The sequence below is a fragment of the Neopsephotus bourkii genome, unplaced genomic scaffold (assembly GCF_033783945.1).
Source record: "Neopsephotus bourkii isolate Nb327-2 ecotype Australia unplaced genomic scaffold, CSIRO-AGI_Nbou_v1 NB_1508, whole genome shotgun sequence".
Lineage (NCBI taxonomy): Eukaryota > Metazoa > Chordata > Aves > Psittaciformes > Psittacidae > Neopsephotus > Neopsephotus bourkii.
The window spans coordinates 3286512-3309628 of record NW_026901984.1 but is presented as its reverse complement, the minus strand read 5'-3'; the positions used below and the strand labels follow the sequence as shown (position 1 = coordinate 3309628).

Genomic DNA, 23117 nt, shown 5'->3' with positions numbered 1-23117 from the left:
CTTTGGTTGTGGCAAACGTAGCATAAATTGTGTAAATCACTTGTAGAGCTGGGGAAGTTGAATCCTGCCATGCTCAAAACTGTGTAGATTGATGTGCATGTCAAAAGGTCTTTTGGTCCAATACTTTGCATGGCCAACATTAGCAGGCTTCTGTACAATGAATCTATAATGAAGTCCCCAAAGTCAAATAGTTCATGCAGACAGCCAGTATTATTTTACATTAAATATCTATTCAGAGTGATTTAAGGATGGCTTTATGGTTGATTAATACTCTGAGCTCAGTTAAAAATATGTAAAAAAGGGGAGGGAAGACCTACAAACTTTGAGACATCAGGATAGATTTCTCCAAGTCCTGAAGACTGATTTGTACCTGTGCTAGATACCAAATTCAAACCCTCCATCCAATTTTTCTGGTGATACCATTTTCACCTCATTTCAACCTCCTACTCAAAAAATAATATGAAGGACCAGAAGAATAAGGCATATATCAGACTTTCCTCTGGTTGGACTGAGGTAAGAGCATGTGGAGTATATCTAGGCTGAGAGATACACGGGGAGCTCACTGCCCTTTCAGTCCTTCAAAAAAGAGAACAGCATGTAGATTGTCTAGCTACAAGTGCCGTGAAGGGACATGGCAGTGGCTAACCCAGGTGGCATGTATACCTCTAGACAGAGCTTGTGTCTGTGCCAGCCAACAGTCTGGACCAGTAAGAACAGATATAAACATACTCGGTGACGAGGACAGTCTTCAGTAGACACTTTTCAGGGTTTTAATTTTACCTTGGGATGAGCTCCAGCCTAGTTCCATGGACTGAACACCAACCTGTGGTGGAGTGTGTCTCCTGAATTAACTTCATCCAGTAGGAACCCAGTTTCTGAGCCCCAGAGCAGTGTAAAAGAAGGGATGAGGGGGTGAAGAGATTAAAAAGTGCTTGTCAGATATGTACAAAAACACTGACGCATGATTACTTCCCAACTAAAGACTACTAAGAGCATTAATATAAAGTTATTACATGGAAGGGTCATACCTATAGCTAGTCATCATTATAAATGTGTTTATAGTAAAATTTCCATTCACTTAAGGTTTGATTAAGCTGCTACCAGGAATTCAACAGCACCTGGATGACAATCTAAGAGCAGACACAACTCCCATCAACAGGAGCAGGGACGGAACATCCAGTGCAGCTTCCTGCTGTAGACAGCTGAACTCCCCCTCCAATTTTAGCCTGAGCTGTGACTGAGACAGGAGGACTTTTTGTAATATTTTTGCTATCACAGTGAAGGTGACATCTCATCTTGCAGCTGTTCTTACAATCTTTTACCCATGGGAACCTGATACTCAGAAAGTTATCCATGAATAACTCTTTTATAAACTCCAGTCCTATACAGTACCAGCACCCAGAACCAGAATCTTTGCCTTGCAAAACCTGGAGGATCTTACTATCTCAAAATGCAGTTCTGGATCCCTTACATTCCACAGTAAGTACCCATACAACTTATTAAAGTAAATGGGCATTAGTGAGGAGGGGCTACAGAGCCAGGGCCTTCAGGCAACACTAAGAACAAGGAGACCTGCACTGAAGTTTGTCTTACAGCACCTAACCACAGAAGCTGTTATTTGCTGCCGGTGGGACTGTCTATAACATTCAAGCTTAGGAGTGATTGAATCCTTTCCTGCGACAGCATTTTTAACATGTTATTATTTCTGATCTAAAGCATGCTGAGAAGACTTTTCAAGGCAAAAGAAGGCTAACCAGTCAACAAAGGTGATCCTATTTACCCTAGAATGTGACAGAGCACCTTAATTCTGAGTATATTCTGAATATAGCTTTCCTAATGAGGAAAGGGATGATTATCAGTACTGCATTATTATTGAAATGTGTATCTCTGACATCTTCATTCTTGTTGGTGATTTCTACTGTGTTCCTAGATTATTAGCTGTGAGCTCTTTTCTGGCTTGAGAAGTTTTATATTAGACCTGAGATATCAAACAGAGCATACTGGCTTGTTTAAGTTCTAGTTGTAATTTCTTTCTGCAAATGGAAAATATTTGGCAAAAAGTCATTCAAGTAATGTCAGGTTTGGATTTTCTTTTTATTTGTGGCACTAAGACATCAGTATTTTACAATATATAATATATAGTCACATTAAATGCAGAGGGCTAAATATTCTCGTGCTTTCAACATTACATAGCTATACGTTTTATATTTTAGCTCAAAGAAAAAAAGAACCTACCACCCCTCCAGTCTGTGATTATAAAAATGTAAATGTACAGATTTCCTCTCCTTCAGTTTCATTACAACATATGAAATGTGAAAAAGCATTTTCATTTGTCCTTTTTAAGTTAATCAATTTAATGAAATATTTTCAAAATATGTACAACACCACCTACCAAAGTAGTTTACATTTGAAAAAGATGCTGCTATAAATACTTGTGACACAACATACAACAGCCATACAAATTGGAAACAAAGGGCCAACTTATGTATGACCTGAACAAGAGACAAGAGACAACAAAAGTCCTGGTTACTGATATAAACCAGCTTCCCTTCATTTTGCAGTGCAGGAATGAATTCTAAATCTTGGACCTCTATGCAGTACTCCGAATCTTCTTTATAACCTTCACAGTCTGTTGCAAATAGAGATTCTTTAAGGTATCCCAGCAATTTTAAAGTGTCATGTTACTAGGGTTCAGTATACCTCTGCGTATTAGCATCCTATACTTCATATCCCATAAGTAACTTGTCAACAGACACTGTCTCACATTCATTATTGATTGCCTGCTTTCTCAGAGGTCCTCCAGAGACACAAAGTTCATCTCATTTTAAAAACCAGTGACTCCAGCATATGACAATTTAGATCCTTCATAATGTACCATTAACTTTTTTCTTGTGATTGTTTTTTTATAGGTGTTTATCCTAGTCTTCACTCTAACTGCTTAAAGCCAGCCCTTTTCCAAATCAAATAAGAAGCAAGTAAAAAGTCTGAAATAGTTACATATTCTTAACAATTTGAAATGAGTATTACTTTTCAGATAGCTAGCGAAGTCTTTTGATTTTGCCCATAAACACAATTAAGTATTAACATAGGACTGCACAGTGTTTATATTCTTATTAACCTGCCAACAAGAATAGTTTATTGGCAACCTTAAATATTCAGAGGCAAAACACAATTCCTTGGCACAGAAGCTTTACAGCAGAGCAACATATTTTCCCCTTAGAACCATTATGCAGGAACACACAGAATATTAACTACAACTTATTTTTGGCTTGTAGAAAAGAGTATAACTAAACTTCTTGATGTTTTTTTTTGCCACTTCAGACCTTGAATGATGATCATGGGTGCATATGGGATTAGATTTTCCAATTACCTGTTCCTTATACATGATTCAAACGAGCAGAGGGACCTATAACAAAGAAAAGCACATGATCATTCAAGATGTTTTTAAACTTCCAACTGTTGACATTGTTAACCAAACATACTCCTGTGGGGCTGTTTTCAAGCCTGGTCTCTTCATCAGCTCCTTGAGACTATTTAAAGCTTATCTGCTCTTTTCCAGCTGCATCGTTTGGCCTAATGAAAGGTGTTATCCCTCCCTAAAAACCCCACACCTCATACATCCTTAGGTATTATTGCTGCAATTACATGTTTAGTGGAACATAGGTGACGTATTTTTCCCTCATTTTGTGGAATGAACAGAAACAGACGCTGCAAGTACACAGTATCTGATAGTCAAAATCTGTTCAGTATTGGCTAGCTGTCACTGGTCATAAAGATCAATTGATGAGTACCTCGCTTCCTGGCTGAATGAAGGGAACTCCCAAGGGCTTTGACTCAGGAAAATACTTAAACAAATGCTTATCTTCCTTCCTAGTCCTCAGGTCATCCAAACATATGCTTAATATTAAATACATATGCTAGGGTGCTCTTCCAAAATCAAAGTTACTGAGCTTTGATTCTATCAGAGAGGTATACATTAAGATCACCACAAAAGCTAAGCAGAATAATGCATATGATCAAGACTAAATCTTCCATTTTGGCCTTAGCATCCATGGCAGAAGCTTTATTCTTGAGGAAAAAAATAGGCCATGGTATAAATTATTAGCAAGGTGAAGAGTTCATATTAAATGTTATCTTTCAATTCAAATACAGTAACAGCATGCAAACGATTGCCTCTCACTGTGCATGGGAACTACAATCACTTTATAGGCTCATTTGACTACCTGTATATCAAGCTCAGCCAACCTTTCAGTGGGGCATCCTACCTCATTTCCAGCATAGCAAAGCCAACATCAGCTGTGGCTTTGAGTCTGTAATCTTTGTCATTGCACGCACAGATACTGATGATAAGAAACAGTATTTCTTAATTCACAATTATGTATCTTTGATAACGTGAGACAAAGAGACCACTCTGACATAAAGGTATGGAACTAGGTCATGCTTCCTAGAAGACAATCTTTGTGACATAATTCAGATCGATGCATTACTTGTTGGCAACCAACTTCAAATTATCCCAGCATATACCAGGGACTCATTGTAATGGGTGCAGTAATTATGCTACCTGGCTCCTGTGATTGCCAGCAGAATGATACACTGCACATATCAAAAAGTTCACATGACTAAATGCTGATGCTGAACACTGGCACGAATATTTCTGGATACTGTGATGGAGCCAACTTAATTTTTTAAATCACAAACAGAAAAAGCTGCTTAGATGCAGCTCCAAGCTCTCTTAGAAAATATGTGAAGTCTGTACTATCTTTCTTGCACGTACCATTAAGAAGTGGTCTACAGCAATAATTTTGCTATAAGCAAAAGCCTGCTCTGCAGATATACAACTTGCCTTCCCTACCTTGTGCAGACACATTCTCCTGCAATATTTCCACCAAATCCCTGGGTACAACTCTACCTAAAATGAGTAGATGGCATATATACTAAGGCAACTTTTATAGCTTCTCTTTGTTGGTAAGAGTTTTAATCCTGCATGGGCTTGTGCTGCAACTATACCTACAGCTAGACATCTAACGGGTTATTTGCATGTGTAGTTATGTTTTTTTTCCATAGATAATCATGGTAAATCCCAAGGCAAGTTACACAGACACAAAAAACACACATGCAACGATATACAGAACTTCAGAAATCTAGATAGGTTATTTTGCATTTTCTGAAACCAAAAGTTTAAAAGTAGACAAAATATCTTAAGTGTGTGAAATTGTAACAAAAATTGCTTGATACAATTTAAGGAAAGCACTAGTTCACTTTTAACACCAGAAGCACAAAGGGTCCAACAGTATGACCTGAGTTTTGCTCACCAGCACTAGACAAAATTTGGTCTCAGGTCAGCTGTTCATTTCCTAGATCATGTGGCTCTCCTTTGTACAGGAGGCAGACCACATAGCTGGGAAACAGGCTCCTCGCTAGTGAGACATGCTCCATTTTGAAGATAATTAACCACCAAAGGCACTAGGTCAGCCACCCTGGCTGCTGGCTTTACTTGATGCCATCTCCCTGACTCGCTGCTATAGTCTGGACATGTTAAACACCTGCCAAGTTTCTTGAGAGACCATTATGAAAACTGAAGAAGGAGGTTATTTCCTGCACATCACCATGTCTTTTCCAGTTCGGTAAGTTCATCCCATTCCAGTAAGACATCTGTGTCTCCATTCCCTTTGGGCAGGATCTCTAGTGTAACCACTTTCTGGCAGGTCTCTGAACTGCACTGTACTGGGGATGAACCATTCTACTGAGCAGGCCCAACTGGGCTTGGCACCCACAAGGATTTTCCTTTGGGAGTCTGTGGACAGCAACAGTGTGCAATAACACAGAAGCCATTTCTTCAAAACAAAGTATGACTTATTTGCCAAAGCAGGCACAGTACCCCAAGAAATGGATTAAAGAACAGCCAGGAGACCTATGTACACGCTCTTTTACCTATACTTGGTACTTCCCTCAAGCACCTACTTTTGCTCTGGTTTGTTTTGGCTGACCCAATTACAGCCTGTGTTGTGCAGACCCTGACTCTCAGCAAGGCAGACCAGCCTGCATCAGTTTCTCTCCTCCCTTCCCGCACAGTGGATCTTTTAACCTTAAAGTTCATGACTTTAGCAAACAGCTGTGTAATCAGGGGTGGAGTGGAGGAGTTGCCTTTTCACAGATATTACTAGAGCTCAAATGTTTGCTGAGATGCTTCTTATCTGGATGATCGGTTGCTTTTTACGTTTGGTTTTCCTGACAGTCCTGTTTGATCCACTTCCATTGCAAATAACCCCTCATAAATAAGCACAAACTGAGTCACACATAACTAAGCAATGCAGATTCTTCCCAGTTCTTCATAATATTAGCTAAATAGATGACTTCACCATCAGAAGTCCCTGTCCCAGGAAACTTTGAGAAGACGATATAAGACAGACGCAATTACTGAACTGAACTATCTACTCTGCTGTCTAGTTGCTGTGACCAACATCTTCTAGAAGGCAAAGCTAAAACTGGCTCTGTGCTCACATGTCTGAATCACGACATCATAGATCTCTGACAGAGGAGGCAAAACAAAGGAAAAAGTTTGCTTTAGTCCTGGGACAAAGCCACCTGCCAGCCACTGTTTACAAAAACCTCAGTGTTTGTTGGAGACAAGTTCTTCAGCTATAAAGGAAGAAAACCCTGGTACGCAGCTATCATGTATTCTCTCTCCTCTATGGAATCAACTTTTGCTTTTACAAGTTGTCCAGCTGCAGGGAAGGACCAGAATTTGGCTCTCAATTTAACACAGCAAGCTAGAAGAGATATTAATATGCACTGGATAGAAAGCCTTTGAGAAATCTGACATTTTTGCTTTTATCAGTTATCAAGGGCATGAGATCTCAGATGTCCAAATGATACCATGCCTTTGGCATATACAAGACTTAGCTTGCATATCCAGTACCTGAAAGGGCAACACAGTATAAGAAAATCATACTCTGTCTTGGACAAAACACTGGTCTCTTTTATTTTCATAAAAGACCTACATAAAGTGTCATTTCAATGTCAAAGCTACCAAAAATTACTGTGTCTTGAGAAATGAAAGAACACAGACACAGTACTTAGCAGAATGCATCAGTATATCCAGCTTACTTTCATGGCCTTTACTGGCTATCCAACAGTTTGAAATAAATCCCCAAAGGATACGATGAAGACCTGTTTTAATGAGTAGAGCTATAGGTCCCCTTAGGGACTTCTGCAGGAGGGGGCGCAGTAGTTGGAAGAACAAGGAATTTGGAAAGAACTAGAAAGCAACTGCACAAAGTATTCTTGAATATCAAAATCCCATTTTTTTTGCTGTAAATTGGTGAAGTGGGGAAATAAAGGCCTGATTTGGAATTATTTCATAATTTATAGTCTTAGAATCATAGAGTATCTCAAGTTGGAAGGGACCCACAAAGATCATCAAGTCCAAAACCCTGCTCCTCCTAGGACTACCTAAAACTAAACCATATGACTAAAAGCATTGTCCAGATGCTCCTTGAACTCTTAACAGGCTTGATGCCATGACCACATCCCTCAGGGGCCTGTTCCAGTGACCAACTACCCGCCCAGTGAAGAACCTTTCCCTTATCTGAACTTCCCCTGACACAGCTTCATTCCATTGCCTTGTGTCCTATTGCTGGTCACCAGAGAGAGATCAGTGTCTCCCCTTCCACTGACCCCCTTGAGGAAGTTGTACACTGTGATGAGGTCACCCCTCAGGCTTCTCTTCTCCGAGCGGAACCGGCCAGGTGACCTCAGCCAGTACTCAGAATAGAATGGAGAGGTAATTTTTCACCTGAAAAATAAATGCACATCCAGTTTTCTGCTTGCATGCTGATGTGAAGCTCCCTGAAACACTGATTTGTTTGTGCTATTTGTATGATTCTGTGAAATTTCTAGTTCATCAGAAACAAGATTGTTTTGGCTACTATTTAATGTTAAAATTGGATTGTGCTTTTTGAATTATTTTAAAGAGGTTAAGTAAGCAAGGTTAAAGCCTATTTACACTTTTATGGTTGGCATCAGGAAAATCACGTGTTGGGAAAACTACATCTGCTTTGTACATTCCCTAATGTCCTTGAAAGTCTGTTCTTGGATACTACAGTATAATCTTGGGATGACCCCACTAAGGAAAATTGGCTTCTTCTTACCAAGAAATGCAGTGTAACGCAAGGCTAGGAAGAACAAATTTCAACCAAAATGATAAGTGAAGTTACTCCAAAAATCACTCCCAGGCAACTGAGCATTTTTAGCCATCTGGGAGATGACTGACCTATAGCTGACCACAGAATTGTAATATGTATCATCCAATTCATAAAGCTCAGGTAATACATTAAAATGACCCCAGAGTTTTATTGATAGTTCTCAGGACGTGCAACCAAGAATGTTGGGAATCAAGGTCTAGGGAACAGTACTGATACTAGGAGAGAATACTTCTAAATTTGCTTCAGGGTCTCATGTCTAATCTTTTCTAAGTTCATCTTGTTTAAAAGACATCCAGTATTACCTCAGATTCACAAGAATGGAAAGGGCATGAAAATACTTTCTGAAATTATATTCATCCTTTTGCTGTTCTCAAAAAAAAAGTATTGCTTATTCACATGGTTGAATACATGCACAAGCCTATTTTAGTCTTAATAGTATGTTTTAATAGGTGTTCAAAGGTTTGAAATCTTTGATTCCATTAGAGAAAACAGTGCATGTACCTTCTTCTGATGGAAGAAAGAAATATGTGGCTAGAACAGCTTATAAATGGCTCCCAATGCAGAGCAAGTGGAGGTTGTTTCGCCCGCAATAAAATCCAGAAGTACATTTACCTTTTTCAACTTTGCTGCTCCAGCACCTGAGCGAATAGCCTCCATCAGGGCTTGCCTTGCCTCCGCAGGGTTACATGTAGCCACGGCTGAGGACTTAGGAGCTGCTTGTGACAGCTGAGAGGGAGACGGTATTGGTGGTGGCGGAGGTGGCTGGGCAGGGGCAGGTGGGACATAAAGCTGCTGCTCCTGAGGGTCTTCTGCCTTCTGCAAGGACAGTTCTGTATTTCTAAAACTCTGCAGCTCTTCAGAGGCCAGCGAGGAGATCTGCTCATCACGCAGTTGAATGGAGGTGATTAATATCAAGCATGAGTAAACTGTAATTATTTGACATTTGATGCACTTTCAGTACCCCAATTTCACTTTGCCTGCATGATGTAAACCACATAGCACTTTTGTTTGCTCACAGGGCTGAACATCTGTTACTACTCACTCACATCACTCAGCTGGGCTGATTACCAGCATCAAGGATTTGGCACTGACTATGTCTCAGAAACTCAATCTTTATACTGTGAGCTCCAGGATCCTGTAACTCTTCTTGGCACATAAGGTAAGAGAGAAAGTTGGACTTGGTATTCATTTGGAATCAACCACAAGGGTTTTGGAATCAGGAAGATGTATTACGGCTGCAGTAGCCACCCAGGAATCTTGTTACTTTTTGCAGTCTGGGCTGCACAGAAATAATCTCAGATGACAGGAAGGCTCTTTTAGATCTGAACTCCCAGACATGGTTTCATTGAAAAAATGCTGTTAAAGCTAAACTCTCCAGCCATCATAAAAATCCAAAATGAAATAAAATAGGACCAGAGAGAACTATGTGAAAGCTCTGAGAGCAAAACCAACTGATTGCTCTTCCAAACATGTTTTTGTGACATTTCTGATACTAAAATTTCTGCACGAATTACCAGCTTGGAAATTCAGCCTACTTAAAGGTGAATGCAGGGGGAGGAGGCAATCTTTCAGACTAAGGCAGCTCTTCCGTCAACTGCCTCAACAAGTATTTTTGCCATTAACAACATCACTAGTAATAACCATGATAAATTGTTGGTAATTACAATGATTTGGCAATTATTAGGAAATTTAATATCATGTGCCAAATGGGAGGTTTTCAAGCAGATGCATTAACATTTCTTCCTCTGAGAAACTGAGGCACAAGACTTCTCTAGTGAAAAATGAAAGGGTTCATCTCCCATTCAATCCACATTCAGAAAACACCTATATTCTTTTCCTTCACTGTACACACACACAATATGGGAATCATGTCATGTCAGGTAAAAAAATGAACATTTGACAGAATATGAAAGGGACAGCCCTTTCATCATAGCACATCTGTATCTCGCCCTGTACACATACAAACATGGTGATTTAACTAGCACAGGTGACATGGTGTGAAAAAGAAGCACACAGTTTCTAGGCAACTTCCTTTAAAATAATGGCAAAAGCTTCTTTGCTGGAGGAAAGTATTTCAAAAGGTCTCTGTGATAATACCCTACCACTTCACTGTCAGAGCCTCTTTTAAACAAACTTACATTTATTCCTAATTAATGCAGAATGCAGTTAAGTGTATGCAAAGACGGCTGCTGCCTAGCACACCCTGCTCTCAGGCTCAGAGGAGGCTGTACCCTACCTGCAGCAAGGGCAGTAAGGTGTTTGAGGGACAAAGGCATTTCCTAACACAGGCAAGAGATTCTTTCTACCTCAGGCCTGCTATCTGGATATGTGCTAATGGCATGAGTCACTGCACGAGGGAAATAAGAACCTCCTTGCCAAATACACATCCTTGGCTGAATTAGCAAACTGAATGAAAACTAAAGCTAGAACAATGGAGTTTTGGGCTATTAGGAATAAGAGATGCTTTAATGATTAGGTAAATCTTTCAGACAGAAGCAATCATTCAGCAGCAGTGAAAGTTGATGTTCCATCAGTATCAGTTACTTGCATACAACTTTCATGCATCAGCTCATCTTAACAGATAAAGAGCATGCATGAAGCAGCCCTAAGTGTGTTCTTCAGGTAACTGGGCTTTGATGCATATGGTAGATAATGCAAATATGTTGATCTAACTGCATACTCCTAAAGCACAAAAATACCCCACTTAAATGTGAAAATTATGAACATCTGATATCTTCTATGTACAGTCCCTGTAATTAGTTTAAGATTTCTATGTGCTTCCCTCTCAGCTAAAAGCACACAATTTGAAGGACTGTTTTTTATAGCAGAAGATAGGACTGGACCCACTATGCTATCTACGTAAGTCAGATCTGATCTTGGGTCATATTATTTTCCCCCTCAACTTTTCTCTTTGCAGCACAATGTTTAGTTTGTGGCATATCTGGGTTTATTCAAAACACCCAGTAGGAACAGACCACACTTAGAAGATCACTTGCCATCTTCATTTCTTACCTTTTTCAGCTTTGAGGTCCCACTGTGGCCTCTAATTGCTGCTAGTAGGGCTGAGCGCTCATTCTCTGGCTCAGCATATGAGGGTTTGATGTGATTGTCATTTAGTGCACTGTCTGAAACCTAGAATATGAAAACAATAAACCGCACATTGTCAGTAGGGGTAGTTTGGAAACACTATTAAAAATACTTTTGGCACTTGTACCAGAATGCAGGCTATGGAGACCAGTCAAGCCTATCTTCTTTTGGGCCTGCTTTTACAACCCTTACTCACACTGAACGGTGAGGATATGTGTAGATAGTAATGCTGTACTTACAGATGCCATCTCATATTCCCTGAGCATGAAGCCAATGGCAAACTAGGATCACCTAGTGATACAAAATGCAGTTTTCTTTCATTTAAGTATTTATAAGTGTTCTCCATGCTGTGTGTTCCTGATTTCACATAACCTGTGAGTTCACATGTTATGTGAACATGTGGATTTCACATGAAATGTGGTTCAGCTCTCAGGCTAACTTCAATTACCTCTCCCTTACGCTGTACCTCTGCACGCTCTGCTTCTTCTGGCTAGTGCAGCAGCAGTGGTGTTGCTTAATCTACAGGATGTGCAGAATAAGCAGTAGCTTGGTCTGTATTTTGCCATTAGAGATTTTTCAAATGCCTTGTGTACTCCAGCTCTCTAGCAACTGTACCAGTTATAAAACCTCTGATGTCTGACAGGGAGAATACAGGGCTCTGCAGTCTGAATAGGCTAGAAGAAGTCTCCACTTTACCTTTCTGAGTTTTTCCTTTCCCCCTGCTGTTTGAATGGCTTCCATTAGGGCACTGTGCAGTGATGTGTCTTTTGGTACTGGCTTTTGGACGACGGGTTTGAACTTCTTCTTTGGTCCAAAGATATTGGTCTGCACATTAACATCCAGTTCACTGATAGCATTGATATCTGAATCATCCAGTTTCTCCTCCTGTTCTGACTCTATGTTTGCAGCTGCACGATTTAGCTCAGGTGAAGCTTTAAGCGAACTGACTTGGGCACCATTAGCAGGTGGCCATTTACCAACCCGCAAAGACGAGCTTAAAGGGGATGGGATTCCTTGGAGATCGGGAGACTTAAGAATTGAGGCTGAATTAGTATGGGTCAAAGTCTCACACTTCTGGTCAAATAACAGATGCATCTTTTTCTCTGCTATACTCTGTTTGCTGTTTAAACCATGATCATCTTCTGCACTGTTATCCTTTGAAGAGGATTTAGTAAGTGGGACACTGGCATTCTTTTTATAGAAACTCAGAGGAGTTGCTTGATTTGGTGCCCTGATATTAACTACTTTGTTTTCCATGCCAGAATTATCACCAGATGTAAACCTGTGTGATGCTTTTTGACTGCGAGTAAAAATACTTGAAAATGTTTCTCTTGTTTCTGCTGATTCTGTTTCCACAGGGCTGTATTTGGCCACAATAATACATCTTTTTGGTGAACCTTCTGCTTCAGTTTTAACCTCTCCTGCTCCTTGCTTATTTTCATCTTTTTCGCGATATTCCATAATAGAGTCAGACTTACAGGTAGTTATATTGATGTGTCTTGCAATGGCAGAGGCAACGTACTGACTTGAAGTTCTCCTGTGTGGCTTTACAAATGGAAGCTCCAGCTTGTCTTTGTGAATGGTTGGGGCCACTAATGATGTTACCTGAGACTGTGTAACCGGAAGAGGTGGTTTGGTCCTTTCATTCTCAGACTGTCTTTCTGCTCCCTGGGTAGTAACAGTCTGTGGTGCCACTGGTTTTGGAGCTGCAGGACAAACAGGTTTGTGTTCATGTTTTACTGTAAAGGGCTTAGAATTTGTGGTGGCTGCTGACTTTTTAGGAAGATGCTCAGCAGAGTCATCACTTTGCTTTTCCATAGAACTTGATCTCCAGAATGCCTTCACTTTCCCGAGACAGATTTCCTCAGTTTCATCAGTAGCGTTACCTGGTATGTGCTTACTGACACTGGTGTTTGGGCCTATAAGGTTGCCTAGTTCATCTATCTTAATGGCACCAGTGGAGAGTGAAACTCCTCTATCAAATTGTTTTACTTCAGGTTTTGGAGGGACAACTTTAAAGGTTGTCAAACCCATTTTAGGTTCATAGTTTGCTCCTGAATTCTGGGCACGATGACACCATGCAGGTGTTGATGGGACTTCTTCTACTTCATTTTTTTTTGCTGGTGGCCATTTGATTTCTAATTCTGATTTACTTTTTTTCAGATATCTTTCCCTGTTACTACATTCATTAAATTGATTTATCTTCTCTTTTGCTGTACTGATTTCAGCCATGGCCTTGGAGTGAGATGCAGTCAGCTTAGATTTACATTCCTCAGACTTCACACCGTGTTTGGGGGGGGTGTCCAGTTTTAAGTTCTTTTCACTTCTTTTTTCGAAGGAGGATGTGAGAGATTCAAACATATCTCTCCTCTGTTCCACAAGCAAGTGACTAAATTCATTTTCAGATGGTTGCTGATGTATTAGGTCCTTGCATATGCATACAGCTCCACCATCTGTGTGTCCCTTACTAAAGAAACGTGTATTGTTGCTCTTATTTGTAAAGTTTCCGGTACTAACAGAGTCAGCTGAGATACTTTTTGAAAGCCTTGCCTCCATCTCTTGATTTCCAGCTGAGTTAGAGGTGCTAACTTCTGGAACATCATCTATGACTGTCACCGGAACAGAACTGGTAACATCTTGGGCTGCTTCAATTTTTCTTGTATGTGGGCTCAACACTTCATTGATGTACTCGGAGTCAGAGTTACTTATACCATCCACTGCTGCAAAACACACACATAACGTTACGCATAGGGAGTATTTAGGCAATATAACTTTAAATTATACAAACAGCCAGTAAAGCTTAAGCGGATCAGATATTTTAGTTACACTAATGCCTCTTACAAAAAAGGAGAGATCTGGGTCTGTTTTATTGTCTCTTGCTGATTAGGATCAGCCAAATATTCCTGCAGTCCTCCTGCTTCAGCCAGTGGGAAACATACAAATGCAGCTGAAAGCAGAATTTCATCTATTGTTCATACCTTATCTTTGACTAACTTCTCTCAGTGATAAACATTTCACCACATGACTCCAAAGGAGAAACATTTCTGAGAAACAGCAAGCAGCTCCAAATTATGTTTCCCAGACCTGGTAATAACAGCCCAGCTGAAGGATTTCCTTGAGCAAGCAAACAAAGAAACAGTACTTGTATTTTTTTTCCATTCTTCTCACCCTTCATTACCAGTGACTCCAGAAGCCTCATTGTGCAAGAAGCTTAACTTTCCTCTCAAACTTGTTGGTATAAATCAAGGGTTGCAACACAGAAGCTAAGAAATTGCAGTGTTAGAAAGCTCACCGAAATTTAAATCAGAACCAAGTCCACTGCAGAAGTAGTGAAATTAAGATGGGAAGTTTTAAAAATGTATTCACCATCATTTGGTGACAAACCATTAATGGAAAAATACTTTTATTCACAGTAGGAGAAAGAGGAGCACAGTACGACACTTTATCTCTTTGCACTGTTTCTTTCCATGTTCTCAAAATTTTAACTCTAAAGTATATCTGCTAATGCAGAGGAGGCATTGGGTACAAAAATGCCCCCCCCTTCTCTTCTTCATAAGGATAAAATACAAACCAGAGGCATTGCTCATTAAGCACAGAGCTAAATTCACAACTGATTTAGCTTCACTAAAGTCAATAAAATGACATCAAATTTGGCCATAAAATGTGTCCATAAACTGCTGTTCATCTCTTTTTGGTAGCAACACCGAAACTGAATCACAATCTGATAAGCAGCATGAAAAATATTCAGTGCAAGTCTATAAAGAGAGGCTGCCCCAGAAGCAGAGGGAGAACAAGCACTTTGGGTGGACCACATTCTGGACAGAACGTGTGAGTTGTTCCCAGCGATTTTAGTGAGAAACTTGTTGATGTCTCCAGAGTTCAGTTTGACTCTGCATCTCCTGGCTATGCCTCTCTTTTGTACTTCAGAAGTAACACACTCCTACCTTCTAAATGTTCATCCAGGCCAGCCAAAGTCTGCTGGAGCTGTGCAGCAATGAGTATATCCTCATTCTCTTGCTTAGACAAAGAGATTTCTTCATGTCTCCCGCTAAATTAAAGAGAAGAAAAAGGTTGGGTCACCTTTTTCTGCTTTGCACTGTTGCTCTGAAATACACTACCATTTTAGCCCCTTTAGTTCTACTGGGATTCTGAAACTCATTCCCCAAAGTGGGAGAAATATGCAGCCTTAGAGACACAAACCATCATACAACACATCCACATCTAGAAAGGATCTCTGTGGTGCCTGAGCATGCTCAGTGTGCTGGCAATCAAAAGATGAAGATTAATATAGCCTGTTGCAAAGAAACAGTCTGGCCCCACTGCGAAGTACACGTTTCAGCTGGGCTGCTGAAAAAGCAGAATATGCCAAGGGCAAGGTTTTGCATATCCATACAATTTTTAAGCAGACCGCTAGCCATCCTGTGCACCCTCTGTGCCAACAGATCTGCACCTTAATTAAGTAAAAATTGCATGGTAATTAAAAATAAATACAGCTAAGTACTGTTAGACAATCACTCTGCATCCTGAGGGGAAGGAGGGGAAGAGGAAAGAGAAACTAATCCCTTGAGAACTGTTTCAAATGAAGTATCAAGGGGCCCGATTTTGCCAGAAATGAACTCCATGTTTTTTGATGAAGTTGTACAGTGATCAGTACTCAAGTCTCAAATCAGAGTAGGTGTCAAATGTTGTCTTGACTTATTAAAATAATAATAAAAAAGATGAAACTAAGAAAAATCCTAATGAAAAATAACCAAAATTAAACAACCCAAAACATATGGCAACTTGTTACACAACAGATCTTCTGTTTATTAGGAAGAAAATTCTTGACCAGCAGAGCTTTTCTATCTAAACCATTTAAGCCAAGATTTCATACTGGGCAATTTATTTTTTCCAGCTACCTGTTCCTCACCTGAACTTAAGACATTGCTGTCTGTGACACTGTATCTAAGTTTTGCTCTTGCAATTAGCCTATTGAAAACATAATTTTCCATTCTAACCACACTTACAGTAACTCAGGTCAGGTGACATAGATTTGTCCTTTTCAAGATCAAATCCTTAATTGCATAAGTCCAGGAACAGATGACATTTTTTTTTTTTGGTTGTTTACCAAACACAGCCTTTTTTTTCTTCTCTTTAAGGCAGTAACATGAACAGGAATTCAGGAATGTTTCCTGACATTGATTTAAATTGTATCTAACAATGTAGCTTCCTTTTTTTGCTATTTTATTGCTCGATTTTTCTCTTGCTCACACCAGGAGCAACTGAAAGCACATGTTGAAGCATCAGGTATTTTATTTCATTTTACTTTTTTATTTATTTATTTAGCACTCACCTCTCTGTTCTTTATGTCTTCTGTACTAGTCCTGGAGCCTGATTCTTCTACTTGCACCTAAACTGCCTTGCACTTAGAAAGCTGTATTCATGTATTTGCCATTGACCTGAGCACTGACAGGCCCTGAACATCCTCAGAAGCCACTGTGAACTGATGATGCTTAGGCTCAGCACCCACACTTCAAGACTCATGGCAAACCCAGTCCTCCCCGTGATGGATTAAGAGAAAGGTGGCACAAATCAGTCGAAGTCTCCGGCAGAGGCAACTGGCACTGCTAGACTGCAGTTCTGTGTACCCTGAAGTGCACACACACACACATACACACACACACACACACACACACACAGAGATCAATGAGATTAACTCATTTGAGCAATCTGAAAAGAAAGATTTAAACTTGCTCCAGCATTTGGATTGGCCTTCTCCAGGAAATAATAGGAACTATTGGCTTGAGAATTTTATGGGCAAATTGTCTAGGAAAATGTATTTGGGACTGGAACAGGGATTCCTGGGCTCCAAACATGCAGTGTAGGTCCGCCATCTCTTTTCTCACATTAATCAATGGGAATCTTTCAATGACTCCTTATAGCAATATTATCTTCTCCTTGACAGGCACAACTGTCAGCAGAGGTCTCTTTCATTATCCTCTGGTGCACTTATGCAGTGACTACACATAATTTGCCTCTCAATCTCTGCTTCCATCTCCTTATCTAGACAACTGGGATAATAATATCCAATTCACAGAATTTTTCTGAAAGAAAGAGAACAATGCAGTGAAAATGAAAGGATTCTTATTTGCTCTTACAGAGGGGAGCTTCAGAAAAAGAAGGCCTTTTCTTTTGCATTTCCAAATTCCTAAAAGAGCTATTGTTCAATTCATCTCCAAACTCACCTACAACAAGCCAGAAGATACAGATTAATCACAGGGCTTTTCTTCAAATTCTTAGCATCGGGAAATTAAAATGTGATATGTGTTTTGTGAAGTGAAGGTCTGGTAGTTTCCAGTAGCTCACATAATTACAAATATGCCTAAGAAAACTTTTTCTCATAACAGCATTTGGGAAAGGAAAACAAAAAGGCATCCAATTTATTTATTTTTTTAATCCTGCACTTTCTTCCCTTCTAACCCTACACACTTTTCTTTTCTTGACAGCTCTGTTTTGGCCAGAATTCAAGAAAAATATAACTCATTCCGATACCATGTTTTATATTCTGGATAAACATTACCAGTGTTATTTTCTCACACACACTTTTCCGACTTAGGGAAGAACTTGATAACCTTTATGTTACCTTTCTGGTAAAATGTGTTGCACTAAAAATACAGCAATGGCAAGCATTTAGCCCAAGCTCAAAATGGCAGACATGCATGGTTTGTGGAAGCCTGTGCACTTATTACTTCTGTGAACTAGCAGAGATTTGTGCGAAAGCACAGAACAGAGCAAAGCGATTACTAAACTACAGCCTTTAGTGTTCCACTGAGCTCAGGCTGCAACTCCTCAGCAGTCATTTGCTCAGTTGGAGACAAAAATGAAAGTTACAGCAGCATTTCACCAAATTAGTGCCATGGGAGACAAGTATTTACAAGAAAGTTTACATTCTAAGAAAGAAAGAAAATTCTCTGATGAACCTAGCTGTGAATGCTGCATTAAAAAGAAACCAAACCAGTGGTAAGACAATGAATTTGCAATGACAGAAGCTGCCATTTTGTTATAGTTAAAGAAGCTTTACCTGGGGGTCTGCAAATGATAAAACTGACCCAAGTCTCTTCAGGCACTTCCCATGAGTTCTGGTGAGCCTCATGTATGGTACCAGATGTATAGACCACAACTCCCACATTAACTGTCTAAATACAGCACTACCTATGTAGACTGCAGAGAAGGAACTGAAGAAGATATTCAGTTATCTAAACTCGAGCACTTGGTGACATCTGAAATATGGTAGGACATTCAAAACTCCATAGACATAATAAGGAAGACAGGGAGACACATGCCTTGTTGCAGTGGCAACAGGCAAGAAGAAATGGGCAGAAGACACCTCTCAGGTTAATTGAGTATGACCTGAAAGACACAGTCATTCTGCAGTATTTGCTGTATCAAAAGAGAACTTGGCTCTTGTGAATGTGCATACTAGCTGGGGAGGGAAGACAGAACCATTGCAAATAACAGAGTCAAATCCAGGCAGGCACACTGTGCACTAGCACACACAAGGACATCCTGATTGCTATGAGGCTGTTCAATGGACATCAAAAGCATTAGCTACTCCTATGTGTCTTAAGGCAGCTATCATGGGCTTATTGACATGGAAACCTGATACGGTTACTCCTAACAGGGATTTGGAGCATCTGGGCTCCCTTCCCAGCTCTGACAGTATTCTCAGTCTGATGCTGTGGAATTATATTAACCCATCTGTATGTATCCAGAGTTTTCCTCTTCCAAATGAATTCACAATATTCTCCTTTGTGTAAGACAAATGCTGGAAAGAGAAATGGTCCTACCCTGGGTATACATTGAGGTGGGTATTAAAGAAAAGCCTGATGCTAAACAATTTTCAGTTGTAGAAAGCATGGCTGAAGCTTTTTGAATACAACTTGATATTCAACCAGGCTGGAAAGATGGCATTAAGTAAACTCAAGGTGTTTACATACTTGTTTTTGTGAGTGATGCAGCAAAGTACTTTTAAAAAGTGGAGGTAACTGTTTTCCAGATTAACCAGTAGTTTACAAAATCTCAGTGACTATTTTTTCATTCTTTGCACTTCTTGGGCTAGATGACATTTTTTCTATTCCCTTCCAAGGGACGAATATAAAAGCAGCTGGAGAGCAGCTCGCATAAGTGGTGGACTTTCTGGTCACCTAAGATATGACCTGACCATAGATATTTTCCATTTCTGTGGCCTCCTGTGAATTTGAGCATGAAGTTTTAATGTTTGATTGACCAAAGCCTGCTAAAACACAAAATCTGTAGACTGAACAGCTAACTTAGGACTTGTTAGATGCAAAGTCATCACCTGTCTTTGATGCAACACTTCTGAAAGTATCAGGCAACTAGGAAAAGGAAAAAGCACATGGTCATATTCTGTTGAATGCCAGATAACCTTGCTTTTTATGTTTTTCAATGAGTGAGAAAAAAAAGATGCACATACTTTTTCAGAGCAAGGTACAGGTATCATTCCCATTCCAAGTTTTTTAGTTTGTGTTCAGTTCCTAGTTCTGTGAGACTGCATCAAACTTACGAAGGTTTTTAGACTGCATTTATATTGATGGTGAATAAAAATCATCAGAGATTGAATTAACTGTTTTCCAATCCTACAACACAGAAGCCCAGCAGTACCTTCAGATATACCACCACCCAGTTACAAATAAGAATTTGCAAATATAGATGGGGAAGAAAATGAAATAATTTTTCAGCTGCAGCTGGGTTTATGGTCTTTTTACAGTCTTCCTCCATGGTTACTGGTCAAAAATCTAAACAGAAAGCAAATGAAAATGCTTTGGCTTAGTACAATTTTGTGTTTTAATGCTAGAAATCTCTAAGCCTATTACACACCAGAATGATTTAAGCTTCCAGAGTCTCCCAACATATGTCCGTTCCAGGGTCCTGCTGCATAAGCAGCAGCTTGTAGTTGCTATACAGCTGGAAGCATGCCTCCACTCCCTGCTCCTCACATGGGCCTCTGGCAACAGCTTCTCAATGGGAAAGCCTGCAGGCAGACAGCACTGCCAGAAATAATCTGGAAAGTGGACTAGTACGATTTAAATCTTAACACTGACACATCACCTGTGCAATATAACACTGCGAGTTAAAAGATGGCAAAGTGAGGTTAAATAACTTCCCGTGGTTTACACAGAAAAATAAGAAACAGAGCAAGGACCAGAGCCTTTCTCTCCTGGAAGCCAGCACTACACATTAGCAACTCAAGCTGCTTTTGGACATGCAAAATATTCTATAGCTCCAAAGGATACGGCATTTTTCCAGTGGATGAGTTTAACAGAAAGGCCAATCTGGATTCCTGCTCTGCAACGACTGTATCTATTACTTAATCTTGGTATTATTAGTATCTTCTCTCCATGAAGATCTGCCAGCAAAAAAGTCCATGAAGAGTATACAAATTGAAAAAGTTTTCTGGAACAAGGGGAAAGGGAAAGCCAGAGATAAGGAAGGAAATTAGTAAAACTATGTAAGAAGAGGCTTGCAAATCTGTCAGACATCTGGGTCATAATTAAGTAATTCTTCATCCCTGAAGTTTACCCTGTCGCTTTAACCCTTTCTCTACTTTCTTCCCCCTTAAAACTACATTTTTTTTTTCAAAAGGTAAAACTCATACCTACCCAGCTAAAACAGAACTTACCCTATAGAGAAATAACAGAATCAAACTTTCCCGTACTTCTCGGAGGTAGTTACAAGTGACATGTAATTATATAGAATGTGTTTGCGCACAGAGATATATATATAATACATACGTACACTGCTATTTTTCATCACAGTTTTTCTCTTTCCTTCCTGCCTGCCTTCTGCCACTCACTATTACATTTTTTCTTTCTCTGACCATCTTCATCACTGAATTCTCTTCAGCTACTGACTTCTCTTTCCCTCCTGTCCTTCCCAATTGGAATACAAAGCCTTGTAACATTTGAATTTGAATGGGCTGAAAATTAAGCAGAACAAGTTCACTCCTATCCTTTCAAGCTTTTGTTTCAAACTAACTCATGAAAACCTTAGCAGATTTGTAGCAAACAGAGTATTTCTCAGGTTGGTAATGCAGAGGATTCTTCTCCTCCCAGTAGCTTCAATTACCCCAACCAGAGCCAAAGGCAACAAAATCTTCTAAGAGAAAGGGAGGAAATGGGATTATCCCAGACCCACAGCATGAACTGATTTTAGGAGGGTTCCCCCACTCCCACCCTATGCCTTCCACTAGCTGTACGTGAAAAAATATTCCTCTCTCATGGCTACTGAAACAGAAATGCAAGGGAGAGGAAAATCCCTTTCAGACCCTTTGGAAGGTATTTTATCTTTTTTGCCCAGATAAGTGTGTATTTATTTAGCTTTGTAACTGCCAAGTTCCCTTGACATTTGAAAACACTTATATTCTTTAAAATATTGCAATACATTTAAAATCTTTTCAAGACTGTAAAAAAGACAGTTTTGCATTTTCAACTGTTAAGACACCCTTTTAAAGCCTTGATTCCAGTTGCTTCTAACGTTGAGAAATTATATAACTTTGCTAGGTGGCAGTCCAAATGCTACAGTTTATATCATCCCCATGATCATTCCGTTATTTTATTTCAGCCCAAATGGTTAAACGTCTTCCAAGAACAGAATTAGAAGGAAAAAGAGATCTGATACATGAAATGTCATTAATGCTCAGTCCCCTGAAAAAAAAAATGGAGTCCTGTGTGGTCTAACTGGTTACCAGTCTGCCTTGACTCTCCATGCATCAGCTCTCCTTCTCTAAAATAGGATAATGACACCTTTTCATCCTACATGAGTACTGTGCAGAGAAATGAATTAAAGTCTGCATGGCACATGGATACTACTGTGATGAGTAAGATAAAAAGAGCAAAAGGAAATTAAATGGTCCTGTCTCCAGAAGAGAATTTGAACTGAGAATGAACAGTGGTATGCCTGCTTTATTAATCGAGCTCTGAAACTTACAAAGGAAAGAAAGAGGATATGATCACTTTAACTAGAGACATTATCAGATTGAACAAAAACGGGGGAACTAAGGGTAAGGGGAGGAATATAAGGTTACATGGACAGTCTTAATGTTACCTAACTGAGCACATGACCTAGCATCCCTAATAATATTATTTTAACATAATTTTTAATGCGTAATTATTTATAAAGCTCCAGACAGTAGGAAGCTTTATAGGCATATAAAATTGTCTGATCCCTGCCCCTAGGAGCTTGCGTGATGACACCACACAAGGGATGGGAAAGGAGGGGGTATGGGAGGACAGAGTTGCAACACTGTGAGATCATGAGATGTACTTACTGCTACATAAGCAACATTTCAGCTTCTCTGTGGTTTTCTTGTTACTCATTTAACACTATATATTAAAATTCGGTGAACAGATACATAACACAAAGAAATCAACCGTAAGGAAGGATATGAAGACAACTATGTAGTACAATGTTCAGAGTCAGCAGTTAATATTAGAACATTCACAGTCAAACACTGCATGTAGTCAATTATTTATATGGGGTTAGCCCTTGGCACCTGCAGCTGAAGTCTGGATTCTGCTCCACCAGGCACTGTACAAACATATCGCGACATACGATAGCTGCATTAATGGTTTTTACTGTAAAAGAAAAATCAGTCTGCGGTGGAGAGACAAAGATGGTTTAACAGGTTAGAGACAGAGCCAAGGGTAGAACTAGAGTGTTTCCATATTTGATTTGGTATTCTACATTAGGATTAAGATTCCTTGAACAAGAATCCCAAAACACAACAGAGTGCAATTGCAAGTTACTCCCATATACTGGGAAACAAAA

General features: G+C 39.7%; 1 protein-coding gene across 7 annotated transcripts in view; it reads right to left on the bottom strand.

Annotated features, from left to right (window-relative positions):
- Nucleotides 1-2075: 2075 nt before the first annotated feature.
- The window catches only part of COBL (cordon-bleu WH2 repeat protein), a 158470-nt gene continuing 137428 nt past the window's right edge, over nt 2076-23117 (bottom strand). For 6 of the 7 annotated variants that reach the window (XM_061369623.1, XM_061369618.1, XM_061369622.1 and 3 more), the window contains 5 exons: nt 15236-15339; nt 11988-14011; nt 11217-11336; nt 8817-9080; nt 2076-3406 (listed from right to left, as the gene is read on the bottom strand). In XM_061369623.1, coding sequence (XP_061225607.1) covers nt 3389-3406; nt 8817-9080; nt 11217-11336; nt 11988-14011; nt 15236-15339 — 2530 coding nt within the window. In that variant the 3' untranslated portion in view covers nt 2076-3388. The remainder of the gene's footprint in view (nt 3407-8816; nt 9081-11216; nt 11337-11987; nt 14012-15235; nt 15340-23117) is intronic. The other variant, XM_061369616.1, reaches the window with a different exon arrangement.